This window comes from Molothrus aeneus, chromosome 3, assembly GCF_037042795.1.
Source record: "Molothrus aeneus isolate 106 chromosome 3, BPBGC_Maene_1.0, whole genome shotgun sequence".
NCBI classification, from domain to species: domain Eukaryota; kingdom Metazoa; phylum Chordata; class Aves; order Passeriformes; family Icteridae; genus Molothrus; species Molothrus aeneus.
Genome location: NC_089648.1, coordinates 65,032,615 through 65,045,278, shown reverse-complemented (window position 1 = coordinate 65,045,278; position 12,664 = coordinate 65,032,615). Strand labels below are relative to the sequence as shown.

General features: G+C 41.0%; 1 protein-coding gene across 1 annotated transcript in view; it reads left to right on the top strand.

Moving 5' to 3' along the window:
- Positions 1-8,566: 8,566 nt before the first annotated feature.
- The window catches only part of NT5DC1 (5'-nucleotidase domain containing 1), a 126,182-nt gene continuing 122,084 nt past the window's right edge, over positions 8,567-12,664 (top strand). Inside the window, exons 1-3 of the mRNA XM_066547096.1 lie at positions 8,567-8,776; positions 10,683-10,774; positions 12,389-12,460. Coding sequence (XP_066403193.1) covers positions 8,684-8,776; positions 10,683-10,774; positions 12,389-12,460 — 257 coding nt within the window. The 5' untranslated portion in view covers positions 8,567-8,683. The remainder of the gene's footprint in view (positions 8,777-10,682; positions 10,775-12,388; positions 12,461-12,664) is intronic.

Genomic DNA, 12,664 nt, shown 5'->3' with positions numbered 1-12,664 from the left:
TGAAGAATTCTGTCACTTTCTTTCTCTGAAAATTGTTTCCCAAATTCATATTCCTTTGTCTTTGCTTCCACAGCTTTAAACCTTATCAGAATTGCCTATCCCCCTGACAAGAACATGAAGGTAGCTAAATGCAGACATACAGTTTTCCCAAAAACAGAAGAGGTTGCTCTGACCTACTTCACAGACACACATAGATACAGAGTTCAGATATTTAAACAGTTATATCAGCATGATGGACTTTTCTTGATGTTCAGTATATATTCCTCTACATCACCTCCTTCTTATGAAAATGCAGCATACTTATTTTTATCCTTCCATCAGACCACTACTAGACATCTTCTAGAAGCAGAACAGTAAACATGAAATCCCATTTATATTCAAAATAAGCTCTTGTATTTATAAGCATTAATATTATAAGCATTAATATTAGCTTTTTGTTATTGCAGCCCCAAGAAATATCACTCTCATTATAATTAGCAATGAACACATACAGAAGAAAATATGTATTGAATAGAAGATCAAATGCTCCTTAAGAAAGAGGATTTATAGTTAAAGAAGGAAAAATTTGACCTCTACTCATCATAGTGATAGGATAAAATCTGGTCTTGAAAATCCTAACATGGTAAGGATTGTAATTAATTAAGTAACTCGTATGTTAGTTTGAAAGCACAGATTTCTGTGTTATGTTACAGTGTGGTAAATTTTTCTGTACTCAGTCGTAGTAAGACCAAAACTAGAGCAACATGACCAGTTTTTCATCCTGTATTCCAGAAAATTTGATAATGATCAATTTGATAATGGAGTGATGAATGAACATCATCCAGATTGAGAATCAAAGACAAGCCGGCTCAAAACCCTTCAGCCTTTAAGAAAGGAACTTAAACAATTAAACAAAAAGAGTCTGTGGGAAAACATAGTAGCAGCCTTCAAATAGATGGAAGTCTGGTGCATGTGGTTCTCACATCTGCTAGGAATAGGACACAACATAAGAAAAAAAGATTCATTAGAGCAACAGAGACTTTGCTTTGAAATGAAGGGAGGGAGAAAACTCTGTGTTCTGCATGTAAGGACTAGTAAACACTGGAAGAAATTGCCTCAGTGGCTCTTTCAAAGGGGTACTTTTAAAGAAGTAGACAGTTGACTTCTAAGGGTGTTTGTAGTCAGATTGATCCTGTCCCAGGACAGAACATGGCTCTTGTTAGGCCTTTCCTAGTTCTGTTATCTGCAAGTCTGCAGTGTTATAGTTGTGGCATTTCCCACTGGCTGCTCAATAGCTCTGTTCTTTTGTGCAGACTGCAGATTGGAATACATTAGATTTTTTTATGCAATAACCAGCAAATGTCAGGCTTGAAATGCAAGCCTGTAACCTTCTTGGACAACTCAGAAATCTTCAGAATGTCTGAATTGGACTTATTCCTGGTTTGCTCATGAAGAAATTGAAGCCATAAGCAATTTATATTATCTGTCCATGAATACACCACGAATGAATGGAAAATGAGGACTGAAAATGAGTAATCTTCTGGATTTTACACTTCACATTGTAAACATACAAGTAGGCCCAAAAGAACAAGAAAAAATCCCAAACATAGGAAAAATAAGACAGTGTCCCATAGATCATAGAAATTGCACTGTTCTATCAAACACAAAAGGGTGTGTTTTGGAAGCATATCTTCCCTAAAAGTCCATATTTCTAGTGCAATTTCTTTCGACTAAATGTAACATTCATCCAGGTCAAAAAGAAAAATCTTTCAAAGTACCTTTAAATAACTATGCAGAGTTTTAAAATACATACTCACTAAAGGTCCAGCAATCAGTCTTGGTTATTAATCATTCTGACAAAAAAATTGATTTTCATTTCCTTCTTTCCTGTTGTGTGGGAACAGCCTGAGGTAGATTACAAGATCTGAGAGAGATGATAAGGACAGTAAGAAGGCTTTTGAGAGACTCAGAGCACCTAGTGGATTACTGTCTGTTTAACTTTTTGATGAGCTACTGGGTTTAGTTTTGGGAATCTTGTCTCTTTAGCATCCTGATTTTCATTTCTATGCTGGTTAGATAGAATGTAGGGAATATAGTACTGAGGTGCCAGATGTCCTAATCCCAGCAGGACACTATAAATTGTTTGTGCATAATTCCACTAGAAAATTGATATGTCCATATTTTGTGCCATATAAAAAGGCTGCTAAACATCCCAATAAACAGAAAAACTTGTGAAGTCACTGGAATTTAATTGAACATTAAATCCTGATCAATACTTAAGTAAATTCGCCAAGCTTCTCTACCTAGTAACAAGGCACCCTGTGTGCCACAGAGGGATGCCTTGAAAATTATTTAGCATTTTGTTCAACTTTTAAAAGTCTGCTAAGGAAATAGTAAGTGCTAGAGACCGTTTTTCAAAGAAAATATATTCTTGACAGATTTCACTGTCTTGCAGAGACAAAGGTTATCCCTAAAATAAATTAGTGTTGATAGTCCTATGTCTCTCAAAGTATCGCTCTGTCATACCCTACTTCTGTATATCCTGAGTTTATTCCTGTGATGGTTCCTAAACAAATGTTTCCTTCTTAGTGTCCTAAACTTAAAATCACGGAACCAAATCCAACAATCCTATTTAAATGCATGAAGAATCCCATTGAAGGAAACATAGGATGTTTCAGGGTGGGGATGTTGGGCTGTGAGGCATTCTTATACCTGTGCACTGAAGAGATGCATGGGTTAAAAGCTAAATCAAGTACAAACCTGAGTACATATCTTATCAGGGTGCTAAAATAAAAATATATTTTAAAAAACCCCCAAACCCAACACTTTTTGGTTTGACTAATGTTACTCCAAAAGTATTTGCATATGTTTTTTAAAAACCAGCAGGGAAAAATCTAGAATGTTCTGACCTTAATTCATAAGGTCAGAAGGTGTTCCTTGTCTAAAATGAAAACGATCTGTATTTGTTCAAATTCTTATTTTCACATCTCACTATTACATACTCTTCCGTAACAATATCAGAGCCCCTACCTTTTTTTAAAACAGAAAAAACCCTTATAACCCTTGCCAAAACAGACAAACGGCTGCAACTGCTTAGCTGGGACAAAGTCAACTTACACAGTCCTAGGACCATGCACACGAAGTTTAAGGGAAGTGAAATAGCCTAAGGCGCAGACGATTCCCAGCTAACTCCGAGGGATGCTCCAATGTATTGTACTGCTGCCCCCTTAAGGACAAAGAAAGCGAGGAGCTGCACTGCTTGTCCTGCTCAGAGGCCTACAACTTCTGTGTGACAGCTAGGATTTTGACACAGTTCTCATGCCTTTATGTACATTACCACACTCGGTTGTGTCCCCTTTGCTCTCCAGGCTACATTAGTAAGCTCTTGTGCTTTAAAGCTTCATGGCGTTAGAAGCCTGTTCTGCATGGAAAGCAGGCATGATGCAGCAGATGGAAACCAAAATGCTCATTTTTGTATTTCCAAAAGGCTTTGACAAATCGAATCCCTTGCTTCACATGTTTCCTGCAGGTTGCTAAACGTTAGGGTGCTGAAGGTGTGCAGAAGCCACTGCCCTCTCCTGCAGGTTCCATGGGGATCTGTGTATCAGGGGTTGAGGGCTGGAGAGGGAATGTCCCTCCAGGCAGCCTTGCAGCCCCAGCCTGAGGGATGCTGGTCTTCAGGTGTGCCACACCACAAGAAATTCTAGCTCTGCACAAAGTAACCAGTTAGTCATTTCCCCTACTAGGACAGGACTTGTGATTTTTCCCAATTTGCCAATTGCCACATATTTACAACATAAAAGAAATTATTGTGATGCATAAATTAACCATGGGACACCCTAAAAGAAATTCAGTTAGGACTTGATAGCCCAACAGTTCAACTTCAGTTATGTGGACATCTCTGAGTGTCTCTTGGTGCTATCAAACCTGAAGGACAGTGCTGAAAAAGTGCTGTAAACACATTAAGGTACTTCAGTTTTTGCAGAGGATTTTCAAAGGCAGCTCCTCTCTGAGAAAGGCCCTAGAATGGGATATCAGTATATTTAAAGAATTCATCTGAAAGGAAGAAACTGAGAGACAAAACACTTTTGACACAAGACAAAAGAAAAAGAAATAAAATGTGGTGTATATGTACTGAAAGTGTCGGGGGGTAGAATGTAAGAAAATAAAGATCGTGCAGAAGGCAATCTCACCCCTGATGAGTTGCAGCTGTACTAATTACCAAAGATTAGGAACAGGCCTGCCCTTAACAGGCCACAGCTGTGTCCAATGAGGATGAGTGCTATAAAAGAGTGGGTTAGGTAGGTGAGAAGCAAGTTCAATTTTGTTGGCTGTAGAGAAGAAGGAGTTGGTGCTGTGAGAAGATGCCTGCAAGATATCACCAAGAAGGTATGGAACTTTTACAATAAGATGACAACATGAAAGTAAATGGCTGAGACTATTACCAGGCTTGTGCTGCAAATACTGAAGACAAATGAGAGAGTAACACTCTATCTTTTCTTTCCCTAGAACTGAAGATGAATTCTCTTCATTAATATTTTCTATATTTCTTGTCGTCAAACTTCTGATCTAATCTTCAGCTTCATGTATCTGAAATTTAACTTGCTGAATCTCTCCATGGGTGAATATTGTTCCCTACACAAAGTGGTTTAAGATAAGCATGATTAGTACTATTGTGTTGTAAATTCTATGATAGCTTATCATTGCTATCAATATAATTGTCCAGCATTCACGAAATCTGGATGTTCAAGATTACATTCAGTTGACAGTGAATACCATGACCAGAGGGTTGGACTAGATAATCTTTTAACCCAGAAGATCCTATGATTCTATCAATGAACACATAATTTTCAGTATCTATTCAGATATTTCAATACTTCAGTGTGTTAAGTTGCTTTTTTTGATGAGTTTTTTGTATAAAATGCTTTACTGGCATAGCAAGAAAATGGCATAACCTAAACACAATTTTGGGAGCTATCTGAATCCTTTTCAGGAAAAAAAAAGTAACTGAAATAAGATAGCTTTACTGATATAATCTGCAAGGCAGACGAACTTTATATGAGAATAGCATGAAACACTAATTGTGGGTGACCTTTTGGACTCTCTGAAGTCAATCAAAATTGTGGCCATCAACTTCAGTGGGACAGGAATTTGCTCTGTGTTTTCTGAAGTAAGAAGCTTTAGGAAGGTAAATTGTCTTTTGCTCTCAGTTCCCAGCTGCTGCATCATTATTGTCCCTGTTGTGTGTGGTCCTGGATGTGCCTTTTTTGTATGCTTAGGTTTCACGCCTAGGTGTTATTTTTTTTTTAATGTATTTAGGCATATATGTGTTTCTTTAACATATGTCTAAAGCACATATATGTATTGATATTTCTATGTAATTTATGGTGTGTATAGATATATTATGTATGGTGTGGGTATATATTATATGGTATGCATATATATACATATATAGCAGCATTAGGAAGTATATTAATGTCAGTGAGAGATTCTGAGAAGCTGCTGTACAATGGGCTTTGGTAAAATTATGTGTCATCAATTTCTATCTTGCTCTCACACCTTAAATGCTCATCCTGCCCTACTACTAGCATTTTTGAACTTTATTCCCAGTTTCTATATCTGTTCCTGTCTAGTTCACTTCCTAATCTGATACTGAATGTGTCAGTGGAATTTTTAAATGCATATGAGAGGTCATGCTATTAAATTTCTCTCATCCGTGTCTACCTGAACATAGCAAACTGAATCCTAATATATAAGTACATTGTAGCTCTTAATATATAAGAAAATTGTATCTATTCACTACTTGAATGTATTTTCAAAAGTGTTTTTCTCTGTAATACCAAAGTATCATTGAGTGATCCTGCAAAAATCAAATCATAATTTGATATAATCAAAGTTTCTGCTACATGCTACTATGGTTATGAACTCCAACTTAAACATCTACAAAGCACAGAATTTACAACTGTGCAAAGGTAGGCAACACTGGAAAAGATGACTTGTATTAATTAGATTGAGAACAACTGTTAAAAAACATTTATCTTTTATACTATTCTATTTATAGCCACACAAGAATTTTAAAAGAAAATATGTGTATTTATAATCAACAAGAATTTTTCATGTTTTGTGAATCAAAACAAAGTTTTGATTGTGTCATTGACTGTTGTAGTGTGTTTTTATATTTTGTAATACTTTGAAGTAGTTTTGTTTTGTATTCCCATATTTTTCCCAAATGGTTTATCCCAGGCTGTACTCCCCTCCCTTTACCTGTGTTATCCCTCTCCTGGGATGAGATCATCCCCAAACCCCCACCCTGGCTCTCTGTCAGTCACTCAGCATCCCATCCCCTCCATCCAGAAGTTTCGGTCCAAGTCGTTGAGTGATTAGCCCAAGGCCAGGGGTCAGCCCCACAGGCCTTGCATCATACGCTGTCCTATATGTCTATCCCCCAGTACCCATCCCTTAGGGTCACTCATTGGTTGGTAAAATGTTATCTACTTTTGGTTTCCACCTCCCTTTAAATGTGACCTTGGCACATTTCCCGGGTCTCTTGGCAGGAGGCCCCCTGAGGTGCAGGAGCTTCCTTGGGATCCTAATAAAACCTTGGGTTAACCCCTGCTAAGAGTCGGCCCTTTCTCTTCCACCGATGTCTCTGGTGTCTCTTGTGCTGCACAGGAGCCCAGCCCAGGTGCCCTCAGCACCCTCGGGGCACAGAGAGTGTCTCCCTGCTGTCAGCCCAGGTGCCCTCAGCACCCTCGGGGCACACACAGAGAGTGTCTCCCTGCCAGCCCAGGTGCCCTCAGTACCCTCGGGGCACAGACAGTGTCTCCCTGCTGTCGGCCATGTCGGGGCTGCCCCTGGTGTCTGCTGACTTGGGACTGGCCCAGGGTTCCTGAGAGGCTCGCAGAGAGACCGAGACAATTGACCTACTGAGAGAAAAGAATTTAAGAATATGGAGGTCCTTCAAACAAGGCTGTCAAGCCCAGTTGTTTTAGCATCCTGAGTCCAGCCTTTGCTATATTCAAGTTCAACCACTGAGAATAAGACTACCTCAATGCAATTCTCATCTGTTTGTTGTTTGCCTTTCTCCAAATGTGGTACTTCCTTTCAGACAGCACTTTCTAATTGCACTACAGCATTATTTATTCAGCAGCTACTTATCAAAATCTCATTTATGTATTCTGGACACAGACTGTACTGTTCTTAATTTTTTTCTGTTTGATTACCAAAACTTCCAATAAATTAAAAGGTATCTATGGAATTACCTATGAAATTTTGGGTTTTCCACAGCCAAATGCACAGCATAATGTGGTTTACTGTATACAGTATACACTGCAGGGACTTTGATACATAGAATCATAAAACAGCTTGCCCTGGAACTGACCTTTAAGATCATCTGGTTCCAACCCTCCTGCCGTGAACCTTCCACTAGATCAGGCTGCCTGGGCCTCTATTCAACCTAACCTTCAACTGTTCATGGGATGGGGCATCCACAACTTCTTTGGGCAGCCTGTTCCAGTGCCCCACCACCCTTATAGGAAAGAATTTCTTCCCTATGTCTAACCCAAACCTACCTTCAGTTTAAAGCCCTTGTCCTATCACTAAATGCCTCTGTAGAAAATCCCTCTCCAGCTTTCATGTAAGTTCCTTTAGGTACTGGAAGGCTGCTGTAACATCTTCCTGAAGCCTTTTCTTCTCCAGGCTGAACAACCCCAGCTCTCTCAGCCTGTCCTCATAAGAGAGGTGCTCTGGTCCTTTCACTCATTATCTTTGTGACCCTCCTCAGGACTTGCTCCAGCAGGTCCACATCTTTCTTATGCTGGGGGCCCCAGAGCTGAACATAACAGGAGAGGAGTAGATGGGCAGAATCCCCTGCCTCACTCTGCTCCCCCCATCTCTTTTGATGCATCCCAGGACAACAGTTGGCTTTCTGGGCTGGAAGTGCACATTACCGGGTTACGTGAGCTTCTTCTCCAATAACCCCCAGGTCCGTCTCTGCTGCTCTCTGTCCATTCACTGCCCAGCCTGCACTTGTGCTTGGGATTGTCCTCACCCAGGTTCAGGACCGTGCACTTGGTTCAGTTTCACGAGGTTCGCACAGTCCCACCTCTCAAGCCTGCCAAGGTCCCGCTGGATGACATCCCTTCACTCCAGCGAGTCGACTGCACCACGCAGCTTGGTGTCATCACAAATGTGCTGAGGGCTCATAACGAAGTAGTAAGTAGAGTTTTTCTACTTTTATATATGCTAAGCGTCCCCCTTAGGGCCCTTGCGGTGTGGCACTGGCTGTCCTGTCACTAACCAAGGCTGTCTCCTGTTCCCCGCTGCTCCCTGCTCACCATGTCCCAGCAAACACCCCCCGAGGACTCGCGGTCTGCCAGGCGAGCGGGAGCCCCCCGTTCCCACGCCAGCTCCCAAGCGCACCAAGCTGCGGCGGGAAGCATGTTTTTCGAATTCGAGCGCTTGGACACGCCTCCGGCCATCCTCCGTGTGCCCGCCCCTCCATCCCCGGGCTCGCCGAGGGGCTGTGCCGCAGGTGAGGGCGGCCCCGCCGGGGCGGAGCAGAGCGGGCCGAGGGTGTCCCGCGGGCCCCGCTCGGCTCTGCCCGGCTCGGCTCCGCAGGAAGCGCCGCCCGCGCTCCTTCCTCCTCCCGCCTCTTTCTCCTCCTTCTCCTCCGTCCGCCTGCGGCGGTGGCGGCGGCTCGGCGATGCAGCAGCACTTTTCCCTGGCTGAGTGCGACGTGGTGGGCTTCGACCTGGACCACACGCTCTGCCGGTACCACCTCCCGCAGAGCGCACGGGTGAGTGCGGGCGGCGCGGCGCGGCTGAGGGAGCCGCGGGAGGGGCCCCGCTCCGCCCGCTGCCGCTGCATGCCCCGCCGAAGGCAAGCGGGGCCGGGAGCCCTCCGGCGGGGGCAGCGAGCCCGGGGCCGGCCCGGAGCCTCAGACATCCGCGGAGGATAAGAGAATCACAAGTGCATCTCTCGCCGGGCGCTTCCTCAGCAGGCCTCTCTGCCCAAGCGGAGGGGACAGCCATGTCTCGTTCCTTGAAAATGGTTCTGCTTTCCTGGCCGTAGCGGCACTGAGGAAAAGGTAGAGCCCGCCCACTAAATCCAGAGATGCTGCAGAGTGAGGAGCCCGCAGCGCTTTGGACCTTTGTGAACTTTCTGGTGCTTGTGATAAAACGCCGAGTTTAGAGGCGCCTCTGATTTAGCCTTGTGGTCTCTTTCGAAGAGAAATTACTGCCTGTGCTGTGCGTTCCCGCCCTTGTCACTTTCGCTTTTCAACTCCCTGGTAATCTTACACTGACTCGTCCTTCTCTGTTGATGTCAGGATTGTTCTGGAGGTATCTCGTGTCATGGATGCTCATGGTGTCTCACTCTCCCCCTTTCTTTGTCTCCATTCACTTACAGTACATTTTGCACTGCACCGGACTCCCATGCTAATTGCAAGATCATTTCAGAATTTGGTACAGAAACAAATGTTTATGAGCTGTCCCATTTATTAATAGGCATCTTGTGCTGAAAAAGTGCATTGCTTCCCTTAGCTATGTGTGAACTTAAGTGGAGAGGCATCTTGCTTACAAAGGAGGATTCAACAGTAACAATAAAATGTATGAGCTCTTAAATTTCTAGGTGGAAACTGTGTAACACTAGGCTTACTTTCCATATTCTTGCCATACACAAGCATGTTCTTTTTGATACAAATTCTGTATGATGAAGGCAAACATTAGACAATCGATTTTAAGAGTTTTTTTAAAATGCTAACCAACCAATGAACAAAGTGGAGAAAAAAATCCCAAAACTTTTACTAAACTTAGTACACTCTTCATCTTCTCACAGGAGACAGAGGCAGACTGACACATGCCCATTGCATGCCTCCTTATCTCTTGGAAATAAGAAATACTTTAAAAGGCTCATAGGCCCAGCTGAAGATGTAGTTAGTTCTTACTATTCCAACGTTGTCTTCCATAATTTGTCTTTCTCAGACATTATTCATACTAAATCCGAATCTGTTGTAATTAAAGAAAAAAGGCCAAGGAACAGCTTTAATGAAAGAACCACAAGAAAAAGAGAGCAATTACTATTTTTGGATAGTCTTTAAGGACATGGCAGCATCTCCACAGAGCTTCCTGTAAAACTTTACCTGCACAGTACATTAATAAATTGCTGAGTGTTGTGCTAGGCCATTTGAACTTAGAAATAATAACTGTTTATTCAGTAGTTGCCTATTTTCTTCAAAATTAATTCCTTCAAATAGTTTTAAAATGCCCCTAAGGATAAATGTTTACTGGTTTAGAAGCTGCTTGTTGAATGTCTGTAACCACAACATTTTAAATTGAAAAAAAAAATAAAGCAAAAAGGATGATTGGGGGGGGGGGGGGGGGGAATATTGACTAGCCTTTAAGTACTTAGCATCTTGATTTCCCAACAGTCTTGAAGCACAGGGACTGTGCAGTAGAATGTTGTAATCTGGGTTGTGATGAACACATTGCACCAGAACTCTTGTGTGTGTTCCAGACATGACTGAAATAACCTCAGGCACTATTTCCCAGTGGAGGCAGTGGGACAGGGCCCCTAGCTCCATAGTTTCATTTCACTTAGGAAGCATTAACACTTGCATCTTGCCACTTTTCAAGGAAGCAGTGTCTTTGATCTCACTTAACCAATATAATAAATGCAATGTTGTTTTTTTTTTTCATTTGTAGCTAATATATGACAGTTTTGCCCAGTATCTGGTAACAGAGAAGGGATATGATGAAGACTTGCTGACTCTAGCTCCAGACAGCTTAGACTTCTGGTGAGTATATTGAAAATAATGTCATTCCTTTACACTGTAACTTTTTTACAAAGCTCAGAGAATAGCTTCATTTATTAGGCAGTTAATGTTATGATTGTCAAGTGCAATGGATAAATCCAAAATTACAGTTTCAAATACTTGTTCTAAGAAGTATTTGTTATGAGATACTTCTAACATGGTATTTTGAAGAGAGAACTGAGCATCTAAGCTTGCTTTGTCTGTGCTTCCAGCTGTCTGGACACAAACATTTTAGTCTCACTCTCTTATTTTACGTATCATCTTTGTCTTCTACATTCTATTCAACAGTAACCATCAGATTTTAGTAATTTTTACCTCAACAGATGTTGTTTTGTTTGTGTAAGGCAGATTAATCCCAACAGCCACGAAAAGGTGACATGCCAGGAGGTAGCCCTTGGCACCTCAGACACAAAGCCATGATGAAAAAGACTGAAACCCAAGTTCCCTGCTTTGAACTCAGTGGTCTCTGAGCAGGAACTAAACTTGAATCTTGATCTTTTTACTTTATATGGTTATTATCTAGGCCATGGGGGTGGAGACTTGAAAGCCAAATAATCATTAGATACAGATGTACACAGATTTTTTTTTTTAAATAATGTGCATATTCTTGTGTAATGGTTCTTTACAATTCAATATTTCACTGGACAATTTCCAATGAGATTAATTTCAACTTCCATGAGACAAGCAATGTATCTATATCATATTTTGAGGCCTATGATGCAAGAAATCCTTTTTTCAGCTCTAGATATCTTGGGTTTGGTCTCTCATTGAAGCAGGAGGTTCATTAACATGGACCTGCAAGTCCACAGTGCTGGTAACAAATGTGTGATTACTTCTTGCCCAGGAGAAATTCATAAATGAAAGGTTGGCATCTGCTTGCTGCCTTCATGGAATATATTTTTTCCTTTGGGGGCCTCATAGAGGATGAAGGTGCCATTGCTTCCTCAGTCTCATTTATTCATTTGTATTCTAACCACTAAACTCTGAATTATTTTTTCAAAGAACCTAAGCAAATTTGGATCATAAGATTTATTAGGGAGAATTAGAAACTCTTGCCAAGTGTCTCCAACACTGTCAACTCTTCCCCTTGTTTGTGCTGGCTAACATGGCAATGCTTCTGCTTCATGTGTTCTTAGCTTATTGAGTTGCCTCGTTTAGAGTGATGTTCTACCCCACTTTTCTGTAATAACTGGTGTAATCAGTCAAGTAATAACTAGAGGAGTTGCCACCAAAAAAAAATTTCTTTAATGGAATTACTTAAATATCACATTTCTTAGTTTTATATGTTTAGACCTGAAACCTCCAACCAATCTATATGACAGTCCCTAAATTTACTGGACATGGAACTAGGTTTATTTAGTAGGATTTTGCTATGTAAGGAAAATCCAGTTCTCATTGTAATAATATGCAATTTCGTATAGAGAGGATTGTTCAAGCATGGAAATATTGGAAGGATTGTGACTTGTTTGGTTTTCTGTAGCATCATAGCTACAGAAGCACCATAACTTCTGTAACTGCATATCACTGATAGATAAGAAAACAGTCCTCTGAAAGCATTAATTTTTTGTTTCTTCCCTAAAATTAATTTATTTTTAGTTGCAAAGGCTTGGTGTTGGACATTGAAGAAGGAAACTTCCTGAAACTTGCAGAAGATGGAACAGTTTTAAGGTAATATTGGCAAGTAATCTATATAGTTAAATATAAGTTGTATTATTAAATACACTAACATTTAATCTCCTTCCTAAATGCTGTCTCTCAATTTTATAAATATTTAAAATACTTATTTCAGCATGCATTCATTTATTAGATGTAAAAGTTTAAATACTCTTTGGTGTCATGGTGCTTAGTTTCTTTTAATGTTACATATGGAAT